The sequence below is a fragment of the Marmota monax genome, unplaced genomic scaffold (assembly GCF_021218885.2).
Source record: "Marmota monax isolate L192 unplaced genomic scaffold, Marmota_monax_Labrador192_F-V1.1 WCK01_AAM20220418_F8-fsc00045, whole genome shotgun sequence".
Taxonomy (NCBI): Eukaryota; Metazoa; Chordata; class Mammalia; order Rodentia; family Sciuridae; genus Marmota; species Marmota monax.
In genome coordinates this window covers 4,058,336-4,079,670 of record NW_026692132.1, presented here as the reverse complement: position 1 = coordinate 4,079,670, position 21,335 = coordinate 4,058,336, and the positions used below count along the sequence as shown (strand labels likewise).

The window sequence follows — 21,335 nt, the reverse complement described above, 5'->3', positions numbered from 1 at the left end:
AATCTTTCAAATCAGACAGGTACAATAAATGTTTATAAACTTTCCATTTTTAACATCTTTTAGTACACTGCACACATTTTTTTCCTTTTGCAGTGCTATGGATTGAACCCAGGGCCGCCGTGCATGCTAGGCAGATGCTCTACTGCTCAGCTATACCCCTGAGCTGTGGTCTGCAAACAAATACTTTACTACTTTTGGGCTTCGAATAATTTAGTTTCCAGGTCTTCTGTAAATCTGAGAAATAATGTTTCTACTGGTTAGAATAAACCCTATTTTTTTCTATTATTATTTCCAATTCTCTTGGAACTGGAATGATTAATCATCTTAAAGACTTAAGAGTGGAGGAGGGAAGATGGCGGCGAGGGGAGTGCATTACCCCCGTGTGCTGCTTCACTGTGTGGGAGTATGACAAGTCAGGACGGCTAAAGGATATCTTGTTAGGAATTTCCAGCAATAGTGGGGTGCGCCGGAACCTGGAGGAAGGATTTCCATCGCACGAGGATCGGCTACGGGGACTCAAACGCGAGAGGTTTGTCGCACGGAGGGTAAAACTGCTTATTCAGCAAATCGCCCCGCGGCTAGAGTCTGCAAGGCGCGCTGGGATAGAGACGCAGGGTTACAGCGCTGCAGTTTCTGCCAGACGCGCAAGCACCGCACTCAGGGCTGAATTCTGGGTTCGAGACGGGGAAGGAAGCGGTCCATCTCGGTTCTCCACACCGGTCAGACCACAGAGGAGGCCAGCAGCCACCATGTTGGTAAACTGACGTCACCACACCTGTTTTTGACTGACCGCAGCTCATTCAGCCATAGAACAGGTAATTTCAGGCTGCAATTCGCCTGCGGCTTGCAGACAGATTGCTAGGGTTCAGCGCCTGGGGGCTTCTTAAAATCTGATCTTATCGGAGTGAACACGGAGCGCGGGGCGGCCGAGTTCCGGCTCCCGGAACCGTCCCGGAACCGCCCTGGCTCCGGGCTGCGGAGCCTGCAGAGGCTGCTTCTTGGACCCTGCTAATATCAGAGCAAACACGAAACACCAAGAAGCCGAATTCCAGCTCCCGGAACTGAGCCCGCGGGGACTGCTTCCTGGAGCTTACACTTATAGGAGCTTACACCGAGCACAGAGCGGCCGAGTTCCGGCTCCCGGAACCGTCCCGGAACCGCCCTGGCTCAGGGCTGCGGAGCCCGCGGAGGCTGCTTCTTGGACCCTGCTACTATCAGAGCATACACCAAACACTAAGTGGCCGAATTCCGGCTCCCGGAACTGAGCCCGCGGGGGCTGCTTCTTGGAGCCTACACTTATAGGAGCTTACACCGAGCACGGAGCGGCCGAGTTCCGGCTCCCGGAACTTCCCTGGCCCGGGGCTAGGAGCCCGCGGAAACTGTGTCTCGGTCCGGGTCCTGCTGAGGGCAGGTCAGGACTCACCCATTGCTTGGGTTGCCTGGCAAGGGGAACGAAATGCTGCCATTCGCATAGGATACCAACATGGCAGAGATCTGATGTCAGCAGAAAGCGGTGGAGCAGAGATCTTCATCAATACCAGCGGTGACATAAGCAGTTGGTCTCCTGGTAAGGGGGGTGAGGCTCAGTCACCCGAGTCTCCTCAATTTGTCCTCGAGCCAGAGGGAAGGAGCCGGGCCGCCGCCAGCCCCCGGAGCAGGCCCAGCGGCTCGCCAGCGTGGTGACCGCGTGACCCCAATTGGAGAGGGGGCGGAGCGGAGCCGCCACCCACACCCGCCAGGTGGGCAGACCCACGACCCAGTAGTACATGGGCGTGGTAGGAGGGGCAGGGCAGAGCCGCCCTTCGCGCTTGCAAGGTAAACAGACCTGTGACAGCCTGGCGGGTCAGGCCCAGTGGCCTGCCAGTGTGGTACACACGTCACCCCAACTCGAGTAGGGGCAGAGCAGATCCTTATCCCACGCCCGGATCAGGCCCTGCCGGTGTGGTGGTCACGTGACCCCAATTGGAGTGGGGGTGGAGCGGAACCGCCACCCGTGCCCGCAGGGTGAGCAGACCAGTGATCAACCTGCAGATCAGGCCCAGGGGTCCGCAGGCGTGGTAGGAGGGGCAGGGCAGATCCGCCGCCCGCGCCTTCAAGGTAGGCAGACCTACAACAGACCGGCGGATCAGGCCCAGGAGCCTGCCGGCGGGGTACAAACACCACCCTAATTGGAGTAGTGACAGAGCAGAGTCACCTCCCTTGCCAGGAACAGACCCAGCATCCTGCAGGCGGGGTAGTCACGACACCACAATTGGAGTAGGGGCAAAGCAGAGCCTCCACTCGTGCCCGAAAGGTGGGCAGATCTGTGACCGACCAGCAGGACAGGCCCAGTGGCCTGCTGGTACGACAGACACGTCACCCCAATTGGAGTAGGGGCAGAACAGAGCCGCCACCAGCTCCCAGAACAGGCCCAGTGACCTGCCGGCGTGGTAGCCACGACACCCCAATTGGAATAAGGAGAGAGCAGAGCCGCCGCCCGCACCTGCAGGAAAGATACGCAAGCAGTATGAAAAGACAAGGAAAGAAAGGACCACAAGCAATGCAGGTCAACGCAACGTTAGAAGAGGTAACAGCTGCAGCAGATGGAATGTCAGATAAAGAATTCAGGATATACATGCTTCAGATGATCTGGAGTATCAAGGAAGACATTAAACAGCAAAATCAGACAATGAAAGATCACTTCGACAACGAATTACGCAAACAAATCCAGGAAGCAAAGGATCAACTATACAGGGAGATAGAGGTTATAAAAAACAAGCAATCAGAAATCCTAGAAATGCAGGAAGCAATAAACCAACTTAAAAACTCAATGGAGAATACTACCAACAGAGTAGAACACTTAGAAGATAGAACATCAGACAATGAAGACAAAGTATTTCAACTGGAAAAGAACATAGACAGCTCAGCAAGACTGTTAAGAAACCATGAGCAGAACATCCAAGAAATATGGGATAACATTAAGAGACCAAACTTAAGAGTCATTGGGATACAGGAAGGTACAGAGCTCCAAACCAAAGGAATGAGCAGTCTATTCCATGAAATAATACAAGAAAACTTCCCAGACTTGAAGAATGAGACAGAATCCCAAATCCTAGAAGCCTACAGGACGCCGAATGTGCAAAATCATAAGAGATCCACACCTAGACACATTATAATGAAGATGCCCAACATACAGAATAAGGAGAGAATTTTAAAAGCTACAAGAGAAAGGAAGCAGATTACATTTAGGGGCAAGCCAATCAGGATAACAGCTGATCTTTCAACACAGACTCTGAAAGCTAGAAGATCCTGGAATAACATATTTCAAACACTGAAAGATAATGGGTTCCAACCAAGAATTGTGTATCCAGCGAAATTAAGCTTCAGGATGGAGAATGAAATTAAAACCTTCCACGATAAACAAAAGTTTAAAGAATTCGCAGCTAGAAAACCATCTCTTCAAAACATCCTAGCCAAAGTATTACAGGAAGAGGAAATGGAAAAAAACAATGAAAACCAACAGTGGGAGGTAGGACAGTAAAGGGGGGGGGGAAACAATCAAAGAGGAAAACAAACAATGTTTAGTAACAGAAATAAACAAATATGGCTGGAAGAACAACCCATATCTCAATAATAACCCTAAATGTTAATGGCTTAAACTCACCAATTAAGAGACACAGGCTAGTAGAATGGATCACAAAACAAGACCCAACAATATGCTGCCTACAGGAGACGCATTTGATAGGAAAAGACATACATAGGCTGAAGGTGAAAGGTTGGGAAAAATCATATCACTCATATGGACTTCGGAAACAAGCAGGCGTGTCCATACTCATATCAAATAAAATAGATTTCAAGCCAAAGTTAATCAAAAGAGATAAAGAGGGACACTACATACTGCTTAAGGGAACCATACACCAACAAGACATAACAATCATAAATATTTATGCCCCAAACAATGGTGCAGCTATGTTCGTCAAACAAACTCTTCTCAAGTTCAAGAGTCTAATAGACCACCACACCATAATCATGGGAGACTTCAACACACCTCTCTCGCCACTGGACAGATCTTCCAAACAAAAGTTGAATAAGGAAACTATAGAACTCAATAACACTATTAATAACCTAGACCTAATTGACATATATAGAGTATACCACCCAACATCAAGCAGTTACACTTTTTTCTCAGCAGCACATGGATCCTTCTCAAAAATAGATCATATATTATGTCACAGGGCAACTCTTAGACAATATAAAGGAGTAGAGATATTACCATGCATCTTATCTGATCATAATGGAATGAAACTGAAAATCAACGATAAAAGAAGGAAGGAAAAAGCATACATCAATTGGAGAATGAACAATAGGTTACTGAATGATCAATGGGTTATAGAAGACATCAAGGAGGAAATTAAAAAATTCTTAGAGATAAATGAAAACACAGACACAACATATCGGAATCTATGGGACACATTGAAAGCAGTTCTAAGAGGAAAATTCATTGCTTGGAGTTCATTCCTTAAAAAAAGAAAAAACCAACAAATAAATGATCTCATACTTCATCTCAAAATCCTTGAAAAAGAAGAGCAAAACAACAGCAAAAGAAGTAGAAGGCAAGAAATAATGAAAATCAGAGCTGAAATTAATGAAATCGAAACAAAAGAAACAATTGAAAAAATTGACAAAACTAAAAGTTGGTTCTTTGAAAAAATAAACAAAATCGACAGACCCTTAGCGATGCTAGTGAAGAGAAGAAGAGAGAGAACTCAAATTACTAGCATACGGGATGAAAAAGGCAATATCACAACAGACACTTCAGAAATACAGAAGATAATCAAAAACTATTTTGAATCCTTATACTCCAATAAATTAGAAGATAGTGAAGGCATAGATAAATTTCTTAAGTCATATGATCTGCCCAGATTGAGTCAGGAGGATATAGAAAACCTAAACAGACCAATATCAATTGAGGAGATAGAAGAAACCATCAAAAGACTACCAACTAAGAAAAGCCCAGGTCCCGATGGGTATACAGCAGAATTTTACAAAACCTTTAAAGAAGAACTAATACCAATACTTTTCAAGCTACTTCAGGAAATAGAAAAGGAGGGAGAACTTCCAAATTCATTCTATGAGGCCAACATCACCCTGATACCTAAACCAGACAAAGACACTTCAAAGAAAGAAAACTACAGACCAATATCTCTAATGAACCTAGATGCAAAAATCCTCAATAAAATTCTGGCGAATCGGATACAAAAACATATCAAAAAAATTGTACACCATGATCAAGTAGGATTCATCCCTGGGATGCAAGGCTGGTTCAATATACGGAAATCAATAAATGTTATTCACCACATCAATAGACTTAAAAATAAGAACCATATGATCATCTCGATAGATGCGGAAAAAGCATTTGACAAAGTACAGCATCCCTTTATGTTCAAAACTCTAGAAAAACTAGGGATAACAGGAACATACCTCAATATTGTAAAAGCAATCTATGCTAAGCCTCAGGCTAGCATTATTCTGAATGGAGAAAAACTGAAGGCATTCCCTCTAAAATCTGGAACAAGACAGGGATGCCCTCTCTCTCCACTTCTCTTCAACATAGTTCTCGAAACACTGGCCAGAGCAATTAGACAGACGAAAGAAATTAAAGGCATAAAAATAGGAAAAGAAGAACTTAAATTATCACTATTTGCAGATGATATGATTCTATATCTAGCAGACCCAAAAGGCTCTACAAAGAAACTATTAGAGCTAATAAATGAATTCAGCAAAGTGGCAGGATTTAAAATCAACATGCATAAATAAAAGGCATTCCTGTATATCAGCGACAAATCCTCTGAAATGGAAATGAGGACAACCACTCCATTCAAAATATCTTCAAAAAAAATAAAATACTTGGGAATCAACCTAACAAAAGAGGTGAAAGACTTATACAATGAAAACTACAGAACCCTAAAGAGAGAAATAGAAGAAGATCTTAGAAGATGGAAAAATATACCCTGTTCATGGATAGGCAGAACTAACATCATCAAAATGGCGATATTACCAAAAGTTCTCTATAGGTTTAATGCAATGCCAATCAAAATCCCAATGGCATTTCTTGTAGAAATAGAGAAAGCAATCATGAAATTCATATGGAAAAATAAAAGACCCAGAATAGCAAAAACAATGCTAAGCAAGAAGTGTGAATCAGGCGGTATAGCGATACCAGACTTCAAACTATACTACAGAGCAATAGTAACAAAAACAGCATGGTACTGGTACCAAAACAGGCGTGTGGACCAATGGTACAGAATAGAGGACACAGAAACCAATCCACAAAACTACAACTATCTTATATTTGATAAAGGGGCTAAAAGCATGCAATGGAGGAAGGATAGCATCTTCAACAAATGGTGCTGGGAAAACTGGAAATCCATATGCAACAAAATGAAACTGAATCCCTTTCTCTCGCCATGCACAAAAGTGAATTCAAAATGGATCAAGGAACTTGATATCAAATCAGAGACGCGCCGTCTGATAGAAGAAAAAGTTGGCTACGATCTACAGTCGGTGGGGTCGGGCTCCAAATTCCTCAATAGGACACCCATAGCACAAAAGTTAATAACTAGAATCAACAAATGGGACTTACTCAAACTAAGAAGTTTTTTCTCAGCAAAAGAAACAATAAGAGAGGTAAATAGGGAGCCTACATCCTGGGAACAAATCTTTACTCCTCACACTTCAGATAGAGCCCTAATATCCAGAGTATACAAAGAACTCAAAAAATTAGACAATAAGAGAACAAACAACCCAATCAACAAATGGGCCAAGGACCTGAACAGACACTTCACAGAGGAGGACATACAGTCAATCAACAAGTACATGAAAAAATGCTCAACATCTCTAGCTGTCAGAGAAATGCAAATCAAAACCACCCTAAGATACCATCTCACTCCAGTAAGATTGGCAGCCATTAGGAAGTCAAACAACAACAAGTGCTGGCGAGGATGTGGGGAAAAGGGTACACTTGTACATTGCTGGTGGGACTGCAGATTGGTGCAGCCAATTTGGAAAGCAGTATGGAGATTTCTTGGAAAGCTGGGAATGGAGCCACCATTTGACCCAGCTATTCCCCTTCTTGGTCTATTCCCTAAAGACCTAAAAAGAGCATGCTACAGGGACACTGCTACATCGATGTTCATAGCAGCACAGTTCACAATAGCAAGACTGTGGAACCAACCTAGATGCCCTTCAATAGACGAATGGATAAAAAAAATGTGGCATTTATACACAATGGAGTATTACTCTGCATTAAAAAATGACAAAATCATAGAATTTACAGGGAAATGGATGGCATTAGAGCAGATTATGCTAAGTGAAGCTAGCCAATCCCTAAAAAACAAATGCCAAATGTCTTCTTTGATATAAGGAAAGTAACTAAGAACAGAGTAGGGACGAAGAACAGGAGAAGAAGATTAACATTTAACAGGGATGAGAGGTGGGAGGGAAAGGGAGAGAGAAGGTAAATTGCACGGTAATGGAAAAAAAAAAAAAAAAAAAAAGACTTAAGAGTTATCTCTGTGACTCTCCACTCTATCTCCTTGCAAATTATTCTACATACTCCCGAAAAGCATTTCCTTCCAATAGGAGGCTGCTATAAGGAATGAAAATAAGCCTTATATAAGACTACTGGTTATTTCCAGTAGAACTCAATGGCTACTAGTTGTTAGGAAAGCAAGTTATTAAATTTGGTTTTATAAATAGTATAGATTTCATGTTCCCCTCTGAAATCCTACTGTTTAGGAAGGAGGAAAACACTGGATTGTGCTCAATATCTTTTTTCTTTTGCTCTTTCTACTATTTGCTGTATGAAAGTAGTAATTCTACAATTACTTAATATAAATCACATATCAAAAAAACCTTGTATCATTTCCATATTGTAGTATTTTGGTTACATGCTGCCTAGGAAGTAAGTTAAGTTCTTCCAAAACTTGTAACTACCAAAAACAGATAACACATCTTACATGTATGGTGGATTTTTCTTTTGTTGTTGTTGTTAATGTAGTTTTGGGGATTTGGAACCAGGGTCTCACACATAGCAAGGCAAGTGCTCTTATCACTGAGCTATATCCACAATGTGTGCTGTGTTTTCTAACACACTAAAATCTTTTTAGGAGTGAGTTCTAAAAATGTATATAGTCAGAACAGCTGAAAATGCTTTGAAGCACTGCATAAATGCTTTTGTTTAAAGGACTGAACATATGGTTTTACTTATGGAACCCTGAACAGTTATTGTCATAAATTAATAGTTATTTACTATAGTAAATAGCTATTCATCTGTAACACGTGAAAAATATTTGTGATTAAGTATATTAAAGAGAACATGAGCACTGTAGAACTCAATGTGCCTTTAGTTAAAATGTCTTTATGATCCAGTTCCCATAAGCATTGTCAATTAAATGTAACTGTCCTAAATAACATAAAAAACATATAAAAACAGTCAGAAAATACTCCTGTTAGTAAAGTAATAATTTTGAATACAGCGTTAAAAAGAAACTTACCTTTTTGGGCTTTCAATGTCTGTTCTTCAATTTGCCTTAGACGTTCCATTAGTTCTTCCTTTTCACGTTCTATTCTTTCTTTTTCTTTTTCTGCTATTTCTCTTTTCTTCTTTTCATTCTCTAACTGTGCCCTTAGAAGGAATTGCAATTCCCATGTTATAAATCAATAGAAATAGTGTGAAACCTAATATTGAACATATAAGAAACTACAGCATAAATATTTAAAAATTTTTCATTATATTAACTTATCTTCAAATATGGTAGGGTTAAAAATATTGGCCTGTGCTGTTACACACACTTATGCCCATTCATATATACATGTGCTGGGTTTCAGTGTACTTCTTATTGTTGGATCATAATAAAGATGATCAATGACCATTATGAAAAACATTAAAGGCTTCAGACATCATAGGAGGATTCTTAACTACAAAACTGCTAGAAAGTATTGTGTATAAATCATGTTTTGTTTTGTTTTGTTTTGTTTTTGTGTGGTGCTAGGGGATAGAACCCAGGGCCTTATGAATGGAAGGTAAGTACTCTACCAACTGAGCTATATCCCCAGCCCATAAATCATGTTTTTAAGGCAGGTTTGAGTCAGGGAAAAAGATTAGGAGAGTTACCATCTTCACTGGGTCAATTCTGGCAACCTACATCAGCATCATGGAGTTTATTTTGCTCAGTTGCCATACCCCAAGAAAATGGCTTCTTTAACACAATCCCTTCTTAAACTGGGGAGGCTATTTTTAAAATAATTAATTATAAATCAATTAATGCAAGTTTAATTTCTGGGGTAGTACCCATATATGCCTACATCCAAGATGATAAATCAGTTTTATTTCCTTTGACAATGCCATTAGAATGATACCAGGTGTTTAATGCTGTAAAAAAAGATCATCATCAGAGCTTGCCAGTGGGAAAGCATGCCTTAATTGTTTAATTGCATCTCTCATGGACTGATGAGACATTCTTTAAAATAGGGCCAAATTCATTCATCAAACATCCATGAAGAGTCTACTCTGGGTCAGACTCCATGCTGAAGACCAAAAACAAAAGGATGAATAAAAGTCAGATGAGAAAATTATATCTTAACAAGTTCCATCAATATTCAAATCATTATTTCAATGAGAATAATTTTCTTTTTGTTAATTAAAAACAAATGATTTCATCTGTAACATTTTTTAATGTTCCATAAAAAGTCATCACTGCCATCTAGTGTCAATTCTGAATTTCACAACAAAACCACATTTCTCAGCAAAGTCTTACTATTAAAGTATTCTTCCTTTAAACTACAAACATAAATTTTGAAATTCCTACAGATTCCAAATATCATGTACCCCCAAGAGAAAGAGTCCAACTTGGGAGCAAATAGTATTGTCCCAAGTCAGTTAGTGGCAAGGCAGGCAATGATGGTGGTCAGGCATAATAAAAGTTAACTGCACAGTTGCCATACCCCAGTTGCCATACCCCAAGTTACACCAAGCCAACTCATGAAGTTGAAGAGTCACTAGAACCCCTGCTGGCTTAATAAATCCTCATACCACTTAGGAACTAAGGGCCTGAGGCTCATTCAGGCAAGGGGAACTCCACTTTAGTTTTGGGGTCCCTACAGGTACTTTCTCAAAACCTAGGAGAAAGAATCAATAACTATACTCCAGGACTTGTGTTCACTCTACAAAACATTCATTTCTATGAAGCATATAACAGGCAAAGAGATTCAAAGAGATAGGGGTTACTACCCTTCTAGACGTCTGAATGATGAAGGCTTAAGGGCATATTTAACCTTCCTAATTTCCTTGAGGAAAAGAAGAGTGTGGATGCAGCCCATTCCTAGAGAAAAGAAGGGTGTGATGCTGCCCAACTCTAGAGGTTGCTGCTCTTTCTGTGATCTTCAGACAGTGGAAGTATCAAGCTTTCCGTGAAAACAAAGGCACAGCAGTTTTCAAATAACTGCTAATATGGGCAAGAACTACTCATGTTTGTCCTCTTCCTGAGGATGTCCACTGCCTACCCCAACCACTTGCGAGCCTCTGCACAGTCATGTCTGCTGCTACCACAAGTCCCCAAGACAGTTCTCTTCTTTCTTCCTTTAGGCCCTACAACATTGCTTGAGGACTCACAGTGCAAATCCCATCTCAAGATCTGAAAGCTACAATGATATTTCACCATCAAAATCTTTCAGGTCCAGTTGTCTCATTTAGAGTCCCTTCTGGGGAAAAGTGCTGGTTTTATTTAGCTTTTCCCTATTGATGTTTCATTTGCTCTTCTTTAGGGATGAAGATGAAAGAGACAGGGAAGCAAATAAAAAGGACTGTACCTGGCTATAAGTAAAGTGGGGGTAAGTATCATTTTCCTACTGAAAAAAAAAATAACTGTGCAGCACAAGCACACATTTAATCCAATTATAAAACATTAAACATTCTTTAATTTACTCTGTACTCTTGTGAGGTTCATTTCTCACATCTTCTCTGTCCTGATTAGAGCCATTACCAGCTAACACTTCAAAACACCTAGTTTTTGAAGGCCTGTCTCCTTTATAAATAACTGGGAAATTTTGCTTCTCTGCTGCACACCATTTACTAGGGAGAATTAACTTGATCCACTCACTGGTCCTTTAACATAGCATGCATATTCTTATCTTCACACATGTATTTATTCACGTCTTCTCTATTCGCTAACCTTCAAGACCCCACCTTCTCTACAAAACTTCTTGTGGTTACTCCAACTATGGATGTAGATATTTTATTCAGAGTTTGGGTTGAAAATACTCATTTTGACCCAGTTCTATTTCAAGGTCATAAATAACATTAGTAAACTACGTATTCTATATATTAACATACAAAAATAAATTATTTTAGAATATTTTTCAAAGATTATCAAATGGGCCCACTAACATTTTTCCTAAATGAATATTAAATTTACATTCAACTTAGAATATGTTAAAATATTGAGAATTACTATAACAGCTACTATCTAAGAAACACCAAATACTTTGCTAAATGCCTATATATAGGTGTCATTATTTCTTAAAAAAAACCTTTGAAGGTAAGATTATTACTTTCCTAATAAAAGCAAGGGAACACAGGCTCAAAAAAGTCTTATTAAACAAGAATTAGAAGAGGATTCAAAGCAAAATCTATTTAGTTTCAAAGCTTATGCTCTTTGCATGACACCAGCTATGTTCTCGTGACATAAGCAGCCAGCCATGACACAGAAGCTTCCACAACTAACCTACAATTGGCATATGGATATCTGATTCCAAATTGTAAACTTAAGGTTTTCAGTTTTTAAATTTAGTAACCATCTTGGCTATAGAAAATTATGTTCAGGTATGACAGAATGAGTCATTCAATTTGGACATAAATAACAAGACCATTTTCATTGCCAATAAAAGAATTATGGGGAAAATATTCAGCCACAAAAACAAAGATATTGTAGGGTAAGAGGTCTACTGGCTGCCCTTTCCCATCTACTGTTTTTGCCCAAGTGATTCTAGCAGCACAGACAGCACACCTCTGAGCATTCCCCAAAGTTATGTCTGCTGGCTACTTTACCAGTGGGCTTGACCAAAATTGTTTCCACATATACAGCTGCCATTTCTCTCTCCCTGTAAAGCAGGGAATAAATGAAGACTTAGCATGCCATTTCTGAAAGTCTATCAATCCTTAGATGACTAGAATAATAAAGTTATAAACTCTCACTGTGCATAAAGCAGTCAATAAACAATTACTAATGAAAAGCTATAAAATGTATTCCAAAAAGGAAACATGAATTACAATGCCAAAAAAGAAACTTAAGTGTTCCACTTCCTTCTAGGTTTTAGAGTAACTATCACCAAATGATACTAATAAGATTCCATATAGCCCACTTCTATGTGCTGAGGAATAAGGTAAATAATAGGACAGCAGAACAACTAGACATCATATGGAGGGGTGACTATAAGATACAGGAACTGCACATAAAGTAACTTTTCACTTAATCCAGCATAGAAAACTTTGGAGAAGAGAGTAAAAGTTTTATGATGATTTTTTAAAATATAAGAATACATATAAAGAACTTTTTAAAAAGTAAGACTAGAAACACAATGTAATCCAAAGGCACATGACAGCAGGAAAAAAGGACAAAGCCCAAAGTAACAATATAATTTAGTATCCTTGTTAATGGAATCAGGAATTATTAAGGTCCATGTCCACACAAAATCTAACAAAGTCAGATTCTGTAGGGCATACAATTTAAGTTAATATTATAAAATAAGTAAAAATAATAAAACATCTGAATTACTTACAACATTTTAAAAAAATCATTAAATACAAATAGCGGAACTATAATAGCACAGTGACATCTAGAAGAGGGGCCATTTAATTACTAGACACAAACTATATTATGTCCAATGTTTAAAATGTATGTCTAGATTTCCTCAATTTGGGGTTTTTGATTTTCTTAAGACCTCTATTTCTTAGATGATCACATTGTTCCATAAAGATTTCCACAATAAAGGGTTAGCTTCAGTTTGGCCACTAAATTTTTTTCAAATAAAATATACAGTTAAAATCTAGAATCAGATATGGGAATTATGTTGCTGGAATGAGTAATGTAGTTCCAGGTTCAATAAGGGTTTTATTCAATATTTCTCAGTTTTAATGTGCATTTAATAGTATCTTTCAAGACTAAGAGAAACAGTCAAAAAGATCAGGGTCTTTGGTAGGAATTACTGGTGTTTTTCTATTCTACAATAACTTGAGTTCTACAATGTTACTAACATTATTTCAAAGTTAAACATTGAGCACATTCTTACCCTTAAAAACTTAAGAAATATGTCAAAAGCAAAACACATTTGAAAATTTTTAAACTACCCTGCCCCAAACAATATAGGTGAAAAGCATGACTGATTAAAAAAATAAATAAAAATACACATCTTTGAAGTCATGAAAAGCTATTTTCCAAGAAATATTTGTCACATATATTTTACCTTGAAAATTATACATACTCATTTTTAAAAAGGACAATGTGAGGGGCTGGGGCTGGGGCTCAGTGGTAGAGCACTTGCCTAGCACATGTGAGGCCCTGGGTTCTATCCTCAGCACCACATAAGAATGAAATAAAGATAATGTGTCCAACTAAAAAATATTAAATATTAAAAAAGGTTTAAAAAAATAAAAATAAAAAGGACAATGTGATAATGCTGTCTATTTTAATACAACGACAAATAATATAAAAATGTAAAATTAGAGTATAGTAATAAAACTGACAAGTCTTAAGTTTTAGATAGTTTATTGTACCAATTAAAAATGAAAGGCTATAAATTCATACCTTTCCAACTGCTTCTGATGTTTCTCCTCCCTAGCCTGAGCTTTCATCTGTTGTACTTCAATAGTATCAGGCTTTCTTCGTCGCATGTACAGTTCATGGTTTCCCATACATAAGGCCAAAATCCGCTTATTGATTCTTAGACGCGGTGCATAAAAAACAAAATCCTGAACATAAAATATTCTGATTTAAAACCTTTCTGAAATATAGTGTCTTTCATATCCATTAAATTTCAACATGAGGTATGAATTCTAATGTCAATATATATACATAGTTTAGAAATCATTAAATTTCCTAATTCCTAATTACTAGTTCCTTACCTCTGCATGCCTAACCAGTTTTATACAGAGATTAATATCTTATTCTCTCATTACTTTAAATGTCATTCTTTTTTCTTTTCCAAATAACTATGACCACCTGTTCCTTACCACCATAGAAGAGGAGATTATTTTGTTTAGCTTTTCACAATTAATGTCAAAATCAGTCCTTGTTTGTGGCTGTTTTCAACCTAGAAATGTCCTCCATATCTTTTTGTTTTCAATAACAAGCAGAGATAGAATGCTAGAGTATCCCTGACATTAGCTAAATGTTAAAAATCTGTTTAAAGATCCAAGGCTCCAAGCAAAAGAAAAAAAAATTTATAATATAAAACTCTATAAACAGAAAACTATCTCTACTACATTCCAGTCACCAAATAATTTTTAAATTGTTTCTTAAAAATGGTGAAACATTTGTTACTTTACCACTGGGAAAGTTAAAACTAAAAAAAAGAGAATGTACCTCAAAAGCAATTCAATAAATGATTAATTCCATTCTTCAAGTGACATCATAGGGAAGTAGCAGAAATTTAAAGAGTTAAAACATAAATTTACTTACAGGTGCCTTTTTGTCGATTGGTTTTATAACAAATTTTTTGTCATTAAATGAAATATTTCTGATTTCACTCCAGGGAAAGCCAATTTTAGGTGTTAACCTTAAAAAGTAAGAGCATCCCTTTAATTAAAGGCAGGAAACAACAGAAAAAGTTAATCAATTCTTGGGGGCCGTTTGGCAATCTTAAAGAGTTATGTTTTCAAAATGTATTTTTAATAGAAATTTGACATATTGAATCACATGATAACCTCTCAAAGAGTTTATAAATGTGTCATGAACCTTAAAAGCATTATTTTCCTAAAATTACGTAAGAAAAAAATATCTGGTAATCAGAGTATAGAAATAAGTCTCTTGGAGTCTATATTATTTTAGATTTTTATTCCGTTTTTAAGCTACTACAACTTTCAGTTAAATATGTTTAAGAAAGAAAGGGCAAAAATTAGGTTTTTATAACTGCTCATGTGGATTATGAACATCAATTACTATTATTTCCTTCTTGTTAAATGTTTAGATATATGAATATATTAAAAACATTGGATTTTCAGTATACTTGGAAAGAATTAATTTAATGGTATATGAATTATATCTCAATTTTAAAAATTCTAAAGTGTTCACAAATGGCTGGATAAGTGGTAGAACTAAAATTCAAACTCTATATGACAGTTGTCCCTTTTTATCACCCTATATATAAAAATACAGGGAATCTGATTAGAGTAAGTAATTTTGTTTCTGCTTTTTCATCTATTTTACTTTTTCAGACTATCAATCAAATCATATAAGTGAGAAATAACTGACTCTTACACTAGCCAAGAAGTCATCCAGGCTACTCATAACTAAGAATTTCTAGCTATTTGTACTACCTTTAATACTTAAGCAGATAGGTACTACAGCATAGCAAATTGTTTTTTTCTACATAAAACATTCTTTACACAATATGCATGTGTTATTCTAGCCTCTAATGCCCACTAAATCAAAGTAAGCTGCTTGAAAAGGAAGTGACAGAAACACAACCACAACTCTACAACTGAGCCACACCCACTGTTCCCTGCCTCCAGTCCTTTTTATGTTGAGACAGTATCTCACTAAGCTGCCTAGACTGGCATCAAACTTGTGATCTTCCTGTCTCAGCCTCCTCAAAGCTGGGAATTACAGGCATGAACCACAGCATCCAGACGGAACACAATACTTTTAAGGTAAAACTTTGCTACATTTATTTGCTACTTTTAAAAAATTACAAGAATATAATTGTGAGAATTATATTGGGAGCCTGGAAACAAGTAGAAAAATTTTCTTCCCTTTCTTTTGGCATTAGGGGTTGAACCCGGTGGCCCTTTACCATGAGTCATATCCCCAGCCCTTTTTTTAATATTTTGAGATAGGGTCTCATTGAGTTGCTTAGGGCCTTGCTAAGTTGCTATGGCTAGCTTTGAACTCAAGATTATCCTGCCTCAGCCTCCCAAGTCATTGGAATTACAGGCATACACCACCACACCTGGCTCAAAGATTTTTTTAAAAGGAGAAAAAATAAAAATCCATCCATAATTAGTCTTAAGGTAATTTCTGCCTTTGAAAAACCTGCTAAATTTCCTGTAGTGAATTATATAGCTAGCATTCTAACTTGCTTTGTATAGAGTAAAAATTGCAAAATTCCTTTTCTGGAGTCATAATTATAGACTTTGAAATATATACTTTATTAGACAGGTATAATCTGAAAACTAAAATTCTGGAGCCAACCCAGAATAAAAAACAATGCCTTAGGAGAAGGCAATACTGACACAGACTTCAATGCTTATGTGGTTTGGTAATAATGTATAATTGTAGCAATTATTCCCCAAAAGTTCTACCAGAATCTGATATATTTATATGGTATTACATACATGTACATATATATATATGTACATGTATGTAATACCATATAAATATATAAATAAAAAAATTACTTTTTCAGACTATCAATCAAATCATATAAGTGATAATATGGTATTATAATACCATTATATATTTATATAATACCATATAAATATATATATATATATATATATATATATATGTCAATATAGTATATATACAGATATATGCCCATATAGAGTGTGTGTGTGTATATATTTATGTATAATGCAGTACTGACAAGCTAGTCACTTTTAAAATATAATCAGACTGTTTATTATGCTTAACATTCTATTCATGTCCAAAATATTCAAAACAATTCCTATAAACATTCAAAAATTGTTTCAAAACCCAATATATATATTTCTATTATAACTTCTCTCATTGCTTATGATTTCTTATACATGTTAACTTTAACCTATTTGTCAGTATCATAACATCTAAGGAATTATCCTTAACCTATTGAGATTTTAGTTATGTCTGATAAGACATAACTCAAAATGAGATAAACTACAACTCAAATAAAAGTCACCCCATTTGATAAACACCAAGAAGTAGAACCTTTGAAACTGCAAGGTGCTAAGAAAATGGAAATATAAATGCCTATAAGCCTGGTAGCTTGAGAAGCCAGGGCAGAAGGATCACAAATTCAAAACCAGTCTCAGCAACTAAGCAAGACCCTATCTCAAAATGAAAAAGGGCTGGGGATTTGGCTCAGTTCTTAAGCATCCCTAGTTTCAATCTCTGGTACTAAAACCAAAACAAAACAAACAGTAAGGGTAACCAAGACAAGAAACCACTTTTACAAACAGAACATAATTTGATAGACATTTACACCACCGACTAACAACTAGCTCATTATGCAGTTGATTTACTTACTTGTCATCATGCTCATAAATATTCAGACCCAAAGCATCAACGCCTAGCCACAATTCAGTACCCTTTTTATTTTTTATTTCAAAATAGTTGACACCGTACATTTCTAGATCTTGCGCAATCTTCAAGTATTCCATCATTGAATCTTCCCTGTTGAAATAAAGCTAAATGTAATATATTTAAGTGGAAGAATCTAAATATCAGATTTAAACTACAAAAATACATTGGATTGAAATTTAATGTTTTTTCATAAAACTCAAATGATTGGGGGGGGCATAATACATAACAGTGTTGAAAATTTTTAAATGAAATAAAAATACTTTAATTGAAGGAAAACATAGTCACCAAAATACCTTAGCATTCCTCTATGTTCTTCATGCCAGTTCTGTATTCTTTCTTCCCATTGTTCTTTTGTCAGTTTATGTTGTTCCAAAACACTGTGGGGGGGGAAAAACTATTTTAATACTTTTGTGATTTCTAGCCCAGTAGTGAGGTAGCACACACCTGTAATCCCAGTGGCTAGGGAGGCTGAGGCAGGAGGATTGAGAGTTTAAAGCCAGCCTCAGCAACAGTGAGGCACTAAGCAACTCAGTGAGACCCTCTCTTTAAATAAAATACAAAATAGGGCTGGAGATGTGGCTCAGTGATTGAGTGTCCCTGAGTTCAATCTCTGGTAGCCCCCCTCCAAAAAAAGTCTAAAATCCTTTCAGTACTTTGACCATGGTAGCAGTCATACAAATTAATATATGTGAATAAAAACTACACATAACTAAATATATACACAAATAAGAGCATGTAAAATTGATGAAATCTAAATAAGTTAGAGTGTGTCAATGTCAGTATCTTGGTACCACACTATAATTTTTCAAGATGTTACCACTAGAGAAGGCTGAGAGGACACACAGAAATTTTTTAAATTAACATTACATTTGAATCTACAATAATATGAAATTTTCAAGATAGTTTAAATTATCTTAAATGCAGTCTTTAAAATATCTATATGAGAATTACAAAAACTGTAGTATTAAAACACTATTGTTTTATGATGTAAAAATTTTTCATTAAACCCAGGGATTTCTTGGCAATATAAAGTAATATAGGGTATAAAATCTTCCCTGGACAAGTCAGGTGCAACCTAAGAATAGATTTCTTGATGGAGTCTATTATATTCTCTATGAATCCTCTTTCAAGCTCTTGTTTTTGGGGAGAACAGTTTTGTCACTCATCAGAGCACTTACATTTCCACATTTTCTCTTGCTGTCTGGACTCTGGGCTCACCATGAAGCATGCAGTCAGCCTCAGAGGCTTAACCTACTGTAATAATTGTTCACTATCATATGCCTAGTAAGAACACTGAAGAGGTACTAAAAATTTGTAGAACATACAAATGAAATAATCATTTTCCCTCCTTTAAAGGAACAAGTCTAGAAACCCATGCTCTCCTAGCCCTAGAGAGTATATTTTTCTTTTTCAGAGGTAAACTTCTTTTAAGGACTGTCCACATTTATTAGCTTTAATTTCCATACCCAATAGGCATTGCCCCCAATCTACCACCACCTGCTTCAATCTAGAACACTATACTGAAACTATTCTTTGTTTTGGGTTTATTTTTTTTTTAGTTATAGACAGACACAATACCTTTATTTTATTTATTATTTGTTTTTATGTGATGCTAAGGATCAAACCCAGTGTCTCACACGTGCAAGTCAAATGCTCTACCAACTGAGCTAACCCCAGCCCCCTGAAACTATTCTTAACTAAAGTCCCTACCAATTTCTATTACCAGCAGACAATTTCTCTTCATACTTGACCACTCTGTACTATCTGGCAGTGCCTGACCTTTCTCTCCTTAAACCATTCTTTTACTAGAGTTTCTATGGTATAACACTCCTCTAATATTCTTGTATCTCTTCCCATTTTTTCTCAGTATCTTCTAGAGGGGCTTCTTCTTCTGTACTTAAAAATTCAGGTTCAACAATGTTTGGGTTATACTACCCACATTTCAAATTCAGTAACATCAAACTGAATTTACCCTCCTCCCAAATTTACTTTTTCTTCCCCTTGTTTTCATAAAAGTCACTACCAAACACCTAGCTATCCAAGACAGAAACCTACCATGGAAAAATTTCAAAGGAAATTGATACTGTCTGGTAGCTGATTATCCATATCACCAAAATTTAAACTACTGTGATAGACTAGACTACTTATTTGGATTTTTTCAATATAAGAATTAAAAATCCACCAGAATCAAATTATTTGTTTATTGTCACCAAATAACCCTGTGATTTCTCATTTCCTCCTCATATACTTAGATAATAACAAATGGATTATACATAATACATGGAATAAGCCAATCACTATGAAGGTATTTTTTTCATTCAAAACCAAAAAAAAAACAATAATCTAAAAATTTATGCCCAAGTCTCTTGTAAGCTTAAATCGTGAATTAGTCCTCCATAAACTGTCAATTCTGGAATAACAACGGACCTAAAAATCTTGAAGAACATCTGCACTAACAATGGTAAACAATCCTATCCAAAGTTGTTCAGCTATCTTTCTTCTTATTTAAATAGAATGAATTATAGCACACATGCATTTAAATAAATTATAAGTGCATTTTAGTATTTAAAAGATTATTTAAATCACAAGACTATTATATATAAGACAATTATTCAACCAAACAGGAAACTGACCTAACAATGAAAAAACAACTACCTGTGTTGTACTTATTGAAATAAAGCATGTTCACTGTTTTATAAACATTTGAGAAATTCTAAGGGTAATTTTATTGTAAAATTCAACCTATGTACTGACTTCAAACCTAATCTGTTTTTAATATATAAATTATATCTCAAAAGTAAAAATGAATCCTTTCTGAAATGAAATTCGGTATTAGTTATTACTTAATTCACTGCCTTAAAAAATCTGAGACCAGCAATTTCAGTGTTGTACACCTCTAGTTCTAGGACTTAGGAAGCTAAGGCAGAAGGACCACTCAAGCCCAGGAGTTAGTTAGAGTCTAGCCTGGACAGTATAGCAAGAACCCATCTCAAAGAAAGAAAAAGAAAAAAGGAAAAAAATATCTGAGAGGATTGGGGGGTTGGAATAATTATTAAAACCAGAAGAACATTGCTACAGCTTGCCCTCACCAAAACTCTTACTGAGTTTTCAACCATGTTGATTGGTGGTGGGTTAAGAGGGATTTATACGTCTTTCTCCAGAGACTGCATAAGTTCCCAAAGAACACTTTGTTATAAAGCATTTAGCCCCTTTGGCCCCTCCTCTCTTGATTGTGTGTGGTACTGGGGATTGGTGCATGCTAGGCAAGTACTCTGCCACTGAGTTACATCTCTAGGACACTGGACCCTTCTCTTTTCTGGAGAAGCCCACTTCCCTTTCACTGCCATGAGGTCTATAACAGAGGCCACCCTGATGTGATAGCCTGATCTTGGGAACCTTCAGAACTGGGGCCAAATTAATACCCTTTTCTTTACAAATTACACAATCTCCAGTATTTCAATATAACAAAAACAAAGACTTACAAATATTTCATTTACATAGAGACTTAAAAATGTTATATTCCTGATTCTCCTGATGAATATGCATCATTCTTTTTTCTAAGATTATTTCTATAATATTAAAAGGCAGAACACAGTAACAACCAAATTTTAAAGGTGCTGTACTTGGTGGTACATTATAAAGCATATATCAATAATTATACATTAGCCAAAAATAAACACCAATGCCTATAGTCAAAGGAAATTAACAAATGTGGACAAAGTAGTTTTGTCTTTATATTTAGTAGCTATGAAAATGAGCTTCAGTACTTTGAGGAAATGGTACAAAAAAAATTTTAAGTCA

General features: G+C 36.8%; 1 protein-coding gene across 3 annotated transcripts in view; it reads right to left on the bottom strand.

Annotated features, from left to right (window-relative positions):
* The window catches only part of Rdx (radixin), an 87,991-nt gene that overhangs the window by 33,145 nt on the left and 33,511 nt on the right, over nucleotides 1-21,335 (bottom strand). For all 3 annotated transcript variants that reach the window (XM_058586481.1, XM_046466181.2, XM_046466189.1), the window contains 5 exons: nucleotides 17,828-17,911; nucleotides 17,478-17,624; nucleotides 14,715-14,811; nucleotides 13,842-14,005; nucleotides 8,535-8,665 (listed from right to left, as the gene is read on the bottom strand). In XM_058586481.1, the coding sequence (XP_058442464.1) occupies nucleotides 8,535-8,665; nucleotides 13,842-14,005; nucleotides 14,715-14,811; nucleotides 17,478-17,624; nucleotides 17,828-17,911 (623 nt within the window). The remainder of the gene's footprint in view (nucleotides 1-8,534; nucleotides 8,666-13,841; nucleotides 14,006-14,714; nucleotides 14,812-17,477; nucleotides 17,625-17,827; nucleotides 17,912-21,335) is intronic.